Source organism: Pollicipes pollicipes, unplaced genomic scaffold, assembly GCF_011947565.3.
Source record: "Pollicipes pollicipes isolate AB1234 unplaced genomic scaffold, Ppol_2.1 Scaffold_7231;HRSCAF=8579_pilon_pilon_pilon, whole genome shotgun sequence".
In the NCBI taxonomy this organism is placed as follows: Eukaryota; Metazoa; Arthropoda; class Thecostraca; order Pollicipedomorpha; family Pollicipedidae; genus Pollicipes; species Pollicipes pollicipes.
This window is the reverse complement of record NW_023597034.1, coordinates 37,306,065-37,319,401: the sequence shown is the minus strand read 5'-3', so window position 1 is coordinate 37,319,401 and position 13,337 is coordinate 37,306,065. Positions and strand designations below refer to the sequence as shown.

The window sequence follows — 13,337 nt, the reverse complement described above, 5'->3', positions numbered from 1 at the left end:
CGCCGCCGATGCCGTGACCTCGGTTGACCCCACCGGGTCACAGCCGCACCCCGACGCCGCTCATGCGCCGGTGGTGATACGTCAGCGGTAGTGAGAGGCGCGAGTCCTTGCTGCGGTAGTGCTCGTTGAAGTCGAGTCGGAAGCTGAGGTACTGCAGGCTGAGATCCTCCTGGGATGACAGCATCATCAGCAGACCCAGCACCATGTTCTGTCGGGGAGGCCGAGACGCGTCACTTTCTCTGCAGTACCGTCCAGCCAGCTCAACGTCCAATATTGAAGTTAAGTTGGAATTTCTAAGAACCAGAGAACGACCAAAGGCATAATAAAAGAACGCGAACATTCCGCAACTAGGAACCATAACAGCGCGCAGGCGGACATGAGGTTCCAGACATTTCAAGCTTCTTTCCCACACATTGGGCTCTCATCCCACAAAAGAAAACGAACAGATGTCATGCAACAAAGAAGCAAAAAAATCCGCCCACAAACGCCGCTAATAAACACTACTTCCCAGCCCTAGCTTAGCACTTGAGCGTCCACATAAGCACCACCAGTGTCAGCCGTCTGCAATAGCGCGCTGCCCGCCACGCGGCTGACCTGGTATCCCTGCGTGAGGTTCTGCAGCTGCGCCTTAGTGGCCGGCAGGAAGATCTTGACGAAGTCGCGCCGCCGCTCCGCCTCGGCCGCCTCGTCGGCGCTGCTGGTGCCGTACTGGCCGGCCCGCGTGCGCGCCGCGATCTGATCCGCACAGCCCACCGCACCCCGTCATCAGCCGGCCGTCACCGGGGAACACGAGACACGAACGCTCGCTGTGGCAGGGAACAGCGTGCTCCTCACAAGAGGCTCTTACGTGGCGCTCACGGCGCCAATGGCCGCAGTGGTAGCTGTGAAAACGGCAGTTACACCGTGCAGAAGGACGCTACAATCGCTGGTTTTTACAGCGGGCGGTCCAGTGTGGGCTGATCATTGCATTGTGCTGGGTCCCGGACCCGGTACCCGGGAGAGGCAGCACTGCGACGCACGCCGCGGCGACACACACTGACCACGGCTTGGTACCGACCCTGACCACCAGCCCCGACACTGACCGCGGCTTGGTACCGACCCTGACCACCAGCCCCTACACTGCCCGCGGTCCGGCACCGACCCTGACCACCAGCCTCGACACTGACCGCGGTTCGGCACAGATCCTGACCACCAGCCCCGACACTGACCAGGGCTTGGTACCGACCCTGACCACCAGCCCCGACACTGACCGCGGCCTGGTATTCAGCGCGGCGCGCCAGCTCGGCCTCCACGCGGTCATAGAGCCGCTCCTGCAGGATCTGGAACTGCAGGATCAGGTCGTAGATGACGCGCAGCTGGTGCAGCATGTCCTGTCGACAGAGAGTACGACCGAGTCAGGACGTGGCAGGTCACACGCCGCGGGCCAGTCCTACAAGTCCGGCGTGTTCAGCAGCGTCGGCGATCCGCTCCGACGCGCGGAAACCTAGGCGCGCCGCAGGACGGTGGGCCCGACGACGAGAGAGTGCCACAAGACGGAGGGCACCAAGCAACCGACGCCAGGACAGGAATCGATGTCCAGACTTGCGCGTGTGGCCGGCTCCTACAGCTGAGCGGACCAGCGCAGCCCGCCGTCCGCCGAGACGGGCCGGCTCTAACCTGAGACGTAACCTCTGACCCGGCTATAACCTGGGGCGTGACCTCCGACCCGGCACTGACCTCAAACGTAACCTCTGCCCCGGCTACAACCTGGGATGTGGCCTCTGACCCGGCTCTGACCTGGGACGTGTCATCCAGCAGGGCACGAGACATGATGGTGTTCAGGAACTCTGTGTGCGCGCTGATCACCTCGTCCAGACTGTCGGCCCGCTTGACCTTCGAGGTCAGGTCGGCCCAGGAGCACTCCATCACCTGGCCGACGACAGTGACAAAGTTCGTCAGAAGTCAGACACGACGACATGCCGATGCCGAGATCAATGTGTCGTTGCCAAAGGCACATTTATCATATAGGGGCGCAGTATAGCAGTTTGCGCATATAGCACGGCGCAAACTGCACAAATTTACGTGAGCTGTTAAAGACAGCACTGGCGTTGAGTGCAATCAGTAATTGTAGCTCGGTCAGCGTCACGGCGGTTCCACGGACTGACTGACCTCAAATGTGATGTAATAGGCCAGCTGGTGGATGAAGTGCACCATCTGCGAGGTCAGCACGTCCGCCAGGTGCAGGACCACGCTGGTCTCCGTCAGGCCTGCCGGGGGGAGGGGGAGGGGGCAGTGTCGACGAACGGTTCCGGTGACATTGCAGTGGAACGGTTACGCACCAATGGTTCAGTAGCCAAGAGCCTGAGGACAGCATGCTGCAGCCCACTCCACACCCACCAATAAGCTAGCACGATTAGACCCTATCGGTAAATCGCGACAATCACCTCACGCGGTCTGACTCACTTTTTGTCATCTTGGCCAGCAGGGCCTGCCGCTTCCACACCCCGGAGAGCACGAACTCCATGCGCTTGGCGCGCCACAGCGCGTTGAACAGCATCAGGTAGCACGTCATGCACTGCGGGGTGAAGATCTGAAACAGGCGCCGGAGCGACGTTACACGCTGGCTGTGCAGGCAGGGCCACACGATGTCGCACATCGAATCACAAAATTTGAAAATTCGGAACAATGATGCCGGAGACAATACACGGGTAACCATCTCACCGTCCCCATGGACACGTCCGTTGGACACCCTCACTTGTCTGATATGCGGCTCTAACGCCGTCCTGACCCGCGAGCCCTCACCCGGTGGCCGCTCTCGCTGTCCTGATGAGCCGATGCTCGGTGCGACAGCCTCACCCGTCTGGTCCGCGACTCCACCGCTGTCTCGATCACTAGCCCCTCTCGGTCCTGGCCTCAAGCCCTCACCCGGTGGCCGCTCTCGCTGTCCTGATGAGCCGATGCTCGGTGCGACGGCATCACCCGTCTGATCCGCGGCTCCACCGCTGTCTCGATCACTAGCCCCTCCCGGTCCTGGCCTCGAGCCCTCATCCGGTGGCCGCTCTCGCTGTCCTGATAGCCGATGCTCGGTGCGACAGCCTTACCCGTCTGGTCCGCGACTCCACCGCTGTCTCGATCACTAGCCCCTCTCGGTCCTGGCCTCGAGCCCTCATCCGGTGGCCGCTTTCGCTGTCCTGATGAGCCGATGCTCGGTGCGACAGCATCACCCGTCTGATCCGCGGCTCCACCGTTGCCTCGATCACTAGCCCCTCCCGGTCCTGGCTTCGAGCCCTCACCCGGTGGCCGCTCTCGCTGTCCTGATGAGCTGATGCTCGGTGCGACAGCATCTCACCCGTCTGATCCGCGGCTCCACCGCTGTCTCGATCACCTCCCGGTCCTGACCTTGAGCCCTCGCCGCGCTGCCCGGTGGCCGCGCTCACCGTCCTGATGGGGCCGTCCGTGTGGTAGTCGAGGCTGAACACGTCCCAGCCGGTGTCGCCGGGCGAGACGCTCAGCAGCCGCACGTCCAGCCGCTTCAGCACGTCCGCCGCCTCCCACTGCGCGTTGGTGGCGCGGATGGCTGACTCCAGAATGCCGTTCAGGTTGTGCGGGTACAGCGTGGTGGCCGGCTTGCACAGCTCCGGTCTGCGCGCGCGGCAACACACGCCAACAAGGTGAGTATAAACAGGTAGGGTCGAAGGGATAGTTACGCATATTTGGGGGGCACATGTTCAAGGACTGTGTTTTGCTGTCAACGGGAGGGGACGGACCTGTATGATTGAATTCGATGACAAGGAGGGTAACTTTGGACGAGACCAATGGCCGAGACCACGTCTATAAGACTGTTTCATTATCCATACACATAGACGTTGCGCAAGTCTATTCCCACGGCAGTAAACAGTGTGCCCGCGACTCGGGGGGTGCGTGTGAGCGGTGGCTTGTTTCTAACCCAGGCGCCAGCGTGAGCTGCTGCGCCTAGTGACACTAATTCAGGCGTACGTGTTCGCGGAGTCCCGATGCTGACTTAAGGGCAAGTGTGGGCATTGATTCGGCACTGATTCAAGGGTGTGTGTGGACGTGTCTTGGCACTGCCTCACGGGTACGCTGCGACTGCGTCTCCGGGTACTGACTCGATCAGCTCCAACAGGTGCCGAATGAAGTCTCCCTGGCCCAGCAGCAGGTAGCGCCGGATCGCCTGCAGGTTCTCCAGGAACTGGTAGCGCTGGCACATGGTGTCGAGCACGTGGCGGGCCGTCTCGCGGTAGACGGCTGCGATCGTGGCGCTTAGCTCCCCCGTGCCGTCCTCCAGGTACAGCGCCTCCACTGGCGGACGCGGCACGCGCCCAGTGCAGGCGTCAGGCGGACTCCAAGGCGTGCGGGAATCGGGAGACGGAGAAGGACGGGTGGCACGGGTCGGACTCCGGCTTTGGTTGAGAGAGGCGTTAATTCAACAGCTGGGAGGCTGGTCAGGGGTCAGCCCGTCGGCAAATGTGGAGATGACTGATATGTTAAACGCCTTGAAGGACTTTTTGTATCTTGGGAGGAAGTGGTGGAGGCAAGTTCTCGGAAGAAAAATGCAGCGTCCAGCTTACTAAATGTGCAGCATACCATGGAGGATTCCAGGAGCCATCACAAAAGACCAAACAGTTCGGAGGGTCCGAAAACATCTTTACGCAAACGCAGACCGCGACCACAGGACGACAGATCAGGCCCGCTCTCTCCCCGGACGCCACACACACACTGAGCTGAACATCACGACCAGGACTAGGCCCAGGAGCAGGACCAGGGCCAGGGCCAGGGGCAGGGCCAGGGCCAGGGCCAGGATCAGGATCAGGATCAGGATCAGGACCAGGATCAGGATCAGGATCAGGATCAGGATCAGGATCAGGATCAGGACCAGGACCAGGACCAGGCCAGGACCAGGACCGGGACCAAGACCACACGCCCTCCCCTCCCTTGGTATCGCGGCTGCCCCTGGCCGGCCAGCTGGACGCGCCGGACACTCACCGTTGATGGCGTCGAACTTGGCGCGCAGCGACTCGATGCCGCGAATGCCACTGTCGTCGCGGCACACCTGGCGCAGAAAGTTGATGCTCTTGCCAGTGGCCAGGATGCGCCGAGCCTGCGTGTTCGTCAGGAAGCTGGGGATCTGCGACTCCCTGCGGCGCCGACATTGAGGGTCACATGGCGAGCTGAAGCAGGTCGGTCGGTAATGGTGGCTCCGACGGCCAGCTAATGCGGTGCTGCTCCTGTCAACCGCTCATGAGCTCGAAGCAGCACCTGTTTCACTGGCATTAACCCGCAACAGAGCCAGGGCAAAATCCCCGGCCCAGGGCAAGTATGAAAACACACCAGCATCACAAGCAATCCAGTGATACATTGTAAGGTGTCACCTGGCTGACAAGCCACTGGTTCCCAGCGATTCAGGAGTTGCCAAGAGCTGTTTAACCGGGCGCGATACCGACGGAGCAGCGGCGAACAGCACCGTCCGAAATTGTATCACAATGGCTGACCTCAGCTGATACTTGTCGTGCCAGAGCCGGTCGTCGGCCACGGACGGGTCGGCGGCGATGAACAGCTCCTTGTGGCGGTCCTCCAGCTCGCCGTCAAACATCCACTGGCTCAGCATGATGAACATGGGCTCACAGGTCTGTCAGCGGAGGAGACGTCAAAGCATGACGTCATTCATCCACTTGCTTAGCGTATCGAACATTCGTTCACCAGTCCACCAATGGAGATGTAACAAGGCGTCCAGCACTCACCTTCTCATGCTGGGCGAATCTGAACTTCCGTGAAGGATAAATCGGTACTGCATGACTAACATCAACTAGCTAGGAATAACTAATATCTGGCTAGAGCCCTCCTGAACAGAGTTTACCGTAACACGACACCAGGCTTTCGCCGGCTCAGCAAGAGCAGCGCCACCCGTACACCTCGCCCCTCCCCCTCCCCAGCGACCTAGCTGAGTCTCTCGCCCGGTGCCGACGCGTGCGCCCGGCCGCCCGCGCCGCCAGCTGACCTTGCTGAGCAGGTGTCGGACGGTGCGCACCAGCGCCGGGTCGCCGTGGCTGAGGTGGCGGTGCAGCACGGAGGCGAGCGCGCCGCCCGTCTCGCCGCCGCACGCGTCCGTCAGCGCCGCCAGGAAGCGCAGTTGGAAGAACGGGTCCAGCGTCCAGACGTGCAGGCGGCGCAGCGTCAGCCGCTCGCCGCCCGACTCGCCGCCCGACAGCTGGGGGACAGACGCGGCGCTCACAGGGCGCACACAAGCAGGCTAGCTATCAGCCGCTCGCCGCCCGACTCGCCGCCCGACAGCTGGGGGACAGACGCGGCGCTCGCAGGGCGCACACGAGCAGGCTAGCTATCGGGCGGCCAGTCCAGGGAAAATAGTGCATCGCACCAGATTTGAACATCACCCCCACCCCTCAGAAACAAAAGGCCATTATCGTTCAGATCTTGTTGGTATTCGACGCTGCAATAAATAACTGTCGTCACAAGAATTCGCATCAAAGTCTAATTCCAATATGACACCTAAAAATATAACTACGCGCGACTGGGGCAATACTCGACCACTGTTCGGCGGAATGTCGGTGCACTCCTGGCTTCGACTTCACTGTCTGTTGCTTATCCTCTGCCTCAGAGTCCACCGACCAGCATCGAGCCGGGCAGCGGTCAGCCTAGCATACGGGCGCCTCGGGCTTGGCAAATCTATCGGGTATCTCAGGATGTCACGGCTTGGGGTCAAAGGACAACGGATAAGTCACCGACGAAATGCGAAGCGTGCGGAGAGCACCGGGAGCCAGAAGTCTGGAAGCATGAATTTATAATTACACCTTTCACACCCCACCTCATCCATTTTGGAAATCTGCCATCACCATATGAGCCAGCGATACTCCTCAATTGTACCCTAATCAGTGCCACCACCTGGTAGCAACCCCCACCTGGGCCTCCATCAGCGCTATGAGCCGGTAGAACTGCTGCAGTTGTTCGCGGAGGGCGGAGGCCAGACTCTGGGCCAGCAGGCCGGCGTCGGGCCGGGCGGCCACGGAGCGGCAGAACAGCCGAACACGGCCGTACAGCCAGCCCAGCTCCACCAGCCGCAGCACCGTGCCGCGCACGCTGCCGCTCACAGAGACCTGGCGGCGGTGCGGCTCACGCTGGTCACACTGACACCTGGTGACACTGACACCTCGTGACGCCGATACCTGGCGACACTGACACCTACTGACGGGCCACGCCGGTCACACTGGCACCAGGTGAGTGGTCATGCTGGTCACACTGACACCTGGTGAGTGGCCATGCTGGTGACACATACCTGGTGATAGTGACACCCAATAATGGGATGCACTGGTCACACTGACACCTGGTGACAACGACACCTGGCGACAATGACACCTCGTGACACCAATATCTGGTGACATTGACACCTACTGACGGGCCACGCTGGTCACACTGACACCTGGTGACAAGCCACGCTAGTGACACCAGCTCCTGGTGACGGGCCATGCTGGTGACACTGACACCTGGTGATGAACACGCTAGTGACACTGATACCTGGTGACCGTCCACGCTGGTGAAACTGACAGCTGGTGATGAACCACACTAGTGGCACTGACTCCTGGTTATGGACCACACTAGTGACACTGACTCCTGGTGATGGGCCATGCTGAAGACACTGACACCTGGTGACAGCCACACCAGTGACACTAGCCACTGGTGATGGACCACGCTGATGATAATGACAGCTAGCGAAAGACCACATCGGGGACACCGACAACTGGTGATCGACAACACCGGTGGCACTAACAAACGGTGACGGATCAGAATGATGATGACGACACCTGGTGACAGCAACAAGCTGCACTGTCGCTCAACGACGCCACCATTCATGAAGGATTAGTAGAATGAGTCGCGCTTTTACCCCCATTCGACCTCCGCCCCCCCCCCCCCCCCCCCCCCTCCTGCCAAGTGCCCTCTGGAAATAGCACCGCCGACCCACCAAATCGCAGAACAAGTAAAGAAGCAGCCCCCGATTTCGAAACCACGAAGCCCACAAGCGCTGAATAGCACAAATCAGCCGACCACGTCGCAATGGATTCACGCCTCACGACAAAAAAGGTGGTCATCACACAGCTGGTTTTGTGCTGGGTGAGACTACATCCAAGCCACAGTGGAGAAGACCGGCGCACACTGACGAAGCCCGTCCCGTCCGCTGGGTGGCCGAGCGAAGCCAACCTCTGCTGTCACGGCACCACTCGTGTCAACTGACGACCGATGACGGTATCGATGACGGTACGAAAACGTCCACCGAATCCCGCACTGGTCTGCATGATACATTAGGTTGCATCCTTTGCTGGTGTATAATACAAGACTTGCAGCCGAGACTGAGGGCGTAAGCCATCACTCCGGCCACTCCCAGCGCGCATGCCGTGGCGTGTGACGGCTGCCTGTGGGTGGGCCGACAGTGCGCCGTTTGTCCGCTGACCTTGGGGTCGATGGTGACGTGGTCGCGCTTGGCGTTGGACTTGAGGTACTTGCCCTCGATGCCCTGGAAGGCGTACAGCACCTCCCTGAGCAGCGTCTGCTCCGACAGCTCTGTCTGACCTGTGGGTCGTCCAGCACATGCACCTCGGTCAGCCGGTGTCGGGTGGACGGCGAGACAGCTCTCGCACGCTGACACACTGTCCGGTTAAGCGGTCGCCGCCAGCGCCGACCTTAGGTCGCCGCCAGCGCCGGGCAGATGGCCAGACAGCTCTCAGACGCTGTCCGATTAAGCGGGTTGGCCTGTCAGGTCCCCGCCAGCGCCGGGCGGACAGCAAGACAGCCTTTAGACGCTGACACACTGTCCGGTTAAGCAGCGTGGCCAGCGCCACGCAACGCAAAACCGGCGGTCGCTACCTGGTCGACCAACGTAAGCACGACTCCCAGCGGTCAGATCGGCAGCGGCAGCTCCGACTGCGCCCAGTCCCAGCATCACACCGCAGCGCTGATCGTCAGCAGGGGGCGGCAGACCGACTGCACCCGCTCCAGCCGCCACTTACTGGTGAAGGGCTGGCGGGGTGGCTGTCGCGTGCCGTTGCTGACCGGCTGTGGAGCGCCGCCGGCCGCTGCGGGAGGGGGACACGGTCAGTAGGGCGGACCCCACGGACGACGGCGGCGCAGACAGCGCAGGCGCACCGCGAACTGGGCCGCCGGTAGTTGACAGACTTCACGCGTCACAGCGTGTTTACACTTGCTCCCTGGCTCATAGCAGCATGTGTGAAATGTATATGTTTATTGGTGGGGCTGCAGGTTCAGAGGCACGTTCGCGCCTAAAATATCGGAATTAGATACGAGCACAGCAGTGCCAGTACTGCTGAGAGCTTACCCTGCCTCTAACATACAGCATACCTTGGGGGACGTTTGCCAAGAGTGGCGGCGCCAAAATCAGGTCGGAGGCCGAAACAAAGCCACTGGTGACGTTGGACGCCTGCTGGGATTCAATCAGAGTGTTCTTTGCCTGGAAACGGTCCACAGTGCAGGCTGTTAGAACTGGATTGCACGGCGCAAAACTGAATGAGAGCATATAAGATCAAAATAGTAAAAACAAAAATACAGTTATAACACTGACAAACCAGCCTCATAATCACAAAGCACCATCCAATGTTTCTTAGTACAGTCCTTTACACTATACTGCATTGTACATCATCCCATACTGATCAGGACAAATAACCATGCCAGAGAGCCTTCATTTGAGCCTCCGCTGGCATCGCGTGCTTCGGCTGCGGGGGGCCGCCGGCCGCTGTGGGAGGGGGACACGGTCAGTCGGGCAGACCCCGTAGATGACGGCGGTGCAGACAGCGCAGGCGCACCGCGAACTGGGCCGCCCGCAGCTGACAGACTTCACGCGTCACAGCGTGTTGACACTTGCTCCCCAGAGGCCGAGCTCGACAGACTCACGAGGCTGGGCAGGGCAGCGACCGGAGCGAGACGCTGGAACGGAGCCGCATCAGCGCCGCCCAGACGGCTCAGGTGCAGCAGGAAGCAGAGCACGGACGCCTGACTGCGCAGCACAGGCTGGGGGAGGGGGCGGGGTCAGCGGTGCTCACGGGCCGAGCGGCCGGCGTCAGCGACGTGGACACAATGGCACACTTGTGAGGTGGCTTGGAGCTGCGTATGAGCGATGGCAGTGTGAAAATATATGGGATCAATGGTGTGGGCTTAACTCACGACTTAACATGTAAACATGAAGTGATGCATGAAAAATGCACTTCATCATATGGATATCAAACCAGCATACTGACAGGTTAAACTTACAGCCAGGTATGGGATCTGCCATACACAAGCGACCTTTTTGCATGTAAAGACCCAATAACCAACTACAACCATAACACTTGTAAGGCAACAACTGCTGCTGTGCACACGAAACCTACGCTGTGTTGGAGTCTTCTCAGCAGATCTCCAAAGTGTACAGCATCACGCTCTCTGCCATTCTTGGCCAGCAACTTCTTGATCTGCTCCCCAATGATGAACATGTTGTATTCCTTCTTTGCCATGCCATCAGCACCAGACAATTGCTGGATTGTCCGGTAGAAGAATGGAAGCACTTCATCTGAAAAACCAATTTGAGCATACCAATGAATGCTGCTTCATGCTTGGGTCTGTGGAAATGTGCATGGATCACTTTGAAGATAGCACTGTGAGTGACTAGAACATTCTCGCTGTGTGTCATCTGTTTTGAGACCATCAATATACTCAAGATTATAGAGATGAACACTGGACTAACCTGTCACTCAACACCCCATTGTGGGTTGACAATAGGACAGGACAGGTTCTTGATAACTGTTGCATTCAGAGCAGCTTTTAGAAATTTTAATTAAAATGTTTTGTTGTGGAGTAGCTTGTTATCTTGGGGCATCTTAACACGTGCCCGGGTGGCCAGCTAGACACCCTTTGCTCGGGTGGGGGGGGGGGGGGGGGGGGGGGCAATTTGATTCCCACTGGGATCTCGGGAAAGAGAGCTAGAGACATCAAATTCACAGGGTGTGTTGACCTGTATGTGAACTCACTTAGGTCAAAGTTTGAGATTCCTAGGTCATGACCTTCAGGTCAATTAATATCAACAAGGACAAATTCCAGGTTGGTCTCCAAATTGCCCCCAGAACCTAGACAACTGTTTCCAAGTAATAGGTCCCAAGCACATTTAAGGTTAGTGACCTTGCTTAACCTTTTGAAGGTCATGGTGACCAAAATCATACAAGACTGCTGAGTTTTGTATTTGAATAAGCGACAAAGATTACGCTAGGCAGTATGCTCCTAAAAACAAAATGTTGACCTGGGTTGTCTTGGGTGAATAATGTATTCTGACACCTAACAAGTCCATGGAAGATGTATAATGTGGTTCCTGCTATCAATAAATTCAAAATGAGCACCAGAAACTGTCCCATACAGCGAGCCCTAAAGTGACAAAACAGGTTGGTTTTGACCTTGGTTTGACCTTCATACCTGACCTTAGGTCAGTGTAATTTGCTTATTCAATATTTGTATTGCCTAAGAAAGCATCTCAGAGATGTATGGCTTCATCAAACACTCTGTCATTGCATCAGATTGAACAATTCCCTAGAAATCGCGTTCGCTGAGACCATGGCTTGGCTTTGACTTGCCATAGGTCAGCGACCTTACAAGGTACATCCAATTTTTTTAGTCAAACAATCTTCTAATCAATTGCCTACAGCTATGCAAAATTGGGTTCTGCTAAGCCACGCTATTCCGAAGCCATTCCGGAAAAATCTTTGGGGGGTCAATTTGACCCCTCACCCAGCCATGTTAAATCTGGTGATAAAGTAGAGTCTACACTGTAAAAAGCTGTTGCAAATGAGAAAGTATTCAAGCTGCTCCAAATCATTCATGTCTTTGCCATGGTTTGCAGATCAGGGTGTTTATCTGTGTGCACAGCAGCGTGCCAGCTGGATAGCACAATATTGCAGTTTCACTGTTGCTGTAACACATCTGTTGCAGTTTATCTTGCAGTTTCAACAAAACTATTCACTAGAAACAATATTGGATAGGTACTGGGTTGGATTCAGTGGGCCTCAGTCAAAACAGACATATCAGGCAGTTGATCTGATCCCACCTGCAAAAGATGCATCCACCCTACCACAATCCTACATTAAACACCTGCAGAACATCAGTGAGCTGAGCCTGGCGTGTGAGGCAGCGTGCTAACTTTAGGACAGGCCAAACCATCCTGACTTGGAAATCATTCAACTCAATAAATAAATCATCAATTATATGGGAGTACCTTTTTTGGATTTAGCTAGGCAACTTCATCATGGCTTGAGACATTGGCTCTGTGTGCTGGAGCTGGTGGTAACAATGCACCAAAACCAGATCACTCAAATGTGATTACATACACATATTTTACTTGTTTCCAGAATGTCCCTGCTATACCTGGCATGTACAAGGCACATATTTTCTGTAGCCCGGGACATAGTTTCATGGGTATAATGTGAAGTTTGACGACACAAGCAGTCCAATTTTAAACCCACTCAGGAAACTTTCTCCAAATAACTCGTACTCTTTTCAATGTAATTTCAAACAAGCGCCTGGCACTACATTTAAATAGAAGGGAATCCCAAAATAAGCATCTCAATTCCCAGGTGCACTAAAATGCAAGTTGTTTCACCTTTGGGAAGAGGGGCCCATTTAATCTTGTCCGAGGTACAAAAGTCATGAGAACTTACCTCCCTTTTTCCTAGTTATCCTGGTGCAAAGTTTATGCAGAAGGTTAGTAGCACTACCATCATCAACTGGAAAATTCTGCATTTTCTCCGGCCCGCGACCCGACCCCAACAAACGCCCACATCAAAAACAAAAGTGGTTTCCGCGCCGAGGATGCAGCTGAGCCATTCTAATTCACTGCCCTTGTCTGCTGCCAAATAATTTCAACGACGACTGGATCGATGTCACTTGTTTACACATCAGTCGAACAGAAATTATTCAATTTCAAGGCAAGGTAACTCGAAGTGCTGAATGAGACCATAATTTATATGCAACCAGCCCTCATAACACTTGGGACCTGTCGTGCGAAAAGCGATAATTTCATGAACGCCCTAATTCGGCCGGTGAAATCGAAAACCCGGTGTTTTGTGGATTCCTCTGTTCAGAGATTGAGATGTTATGGTATGGAATAAGCATTAAAAACAGGTTCTTAAGGCGTCTAGATCCCTCTGAGAGACCGCCAGGTCCTTGCTGACCTTCAGTGAGACCCCTGCATTAGAAAGTGGGTTAGGTCTAATGCGAGGCGTGAGTCAGCGTGAACCAGAATAACCATGCATCGAAACAAATAAGGCGGACGAAAGCAAATTGACTGTTTGGCGCAGAAC

General features: G+C 56.6%; 1 protein-coding gene across 1 annotated transcript; it reads right to left on the bottom strand.

Annotated features, from left to right (window-relative positions):
- Positions 1-12,799, bottom strand: LOC119110074 (gamma-tubulin complex component 3). Its single transcript, XM_037233816.1, has 19 exons — positions 12,696-12,799; positions 10,386-10,564; positions 9,913-10,029; positions 9,364-9,472; positions 9,015-9,080; positions 8,459-8,577; positions 7,086-7,109; positions 6,915-7,031; positions 5,996-6,205; positions 5,490-5,626; positions 4,984-5,135; positions 4,107-4,299; positions 3,417-3,621; positions 2,443-2,569; positions 2,149-2,246; positions 1,777-1,908; positions 1,251-1,370; positions 595-735; positions 1-208 (listed from the first exon to the last, which is right to left on the bottom strand). Exons 1-19 carry the CDS (start codon positions 12,775-12,777, stop codon positions 38-40), a joined length of 2,499 nt encoding a protein of 832 aa, XP_037089711.1. The 5' UTR covers positions 12,778-12,799; the 3' UTR covers positions 1-37.
- Positions 12,800-13,337: the final 538 nt, after the last annotated feature.

Bases quoted from the DNA above. Each gene is read 5' to 3' on its own strand.
- LOC119110074 (XM_037233816.1), bottom strand. From the start codon at position 12,777: ATGCAGAATTTTCCAGTTGATGATGGTAGTGCTACTAACCTTCTGCAT. The intron at 1,909-2,148 runs GTCAGTCAGTCC...GTCGTCGGCCAG, and splicing joins CCTATTACATCACATTTGAG to GTGATGGAGTGCTCCTGGGC. The intron at 1,371-1,776 runs GTCAGAGCCGGG...CTCTGTCGACAG, and splicing joins TGCTGGATGACACGTCCCAG to GACATGCTGCACCAGCTGCG.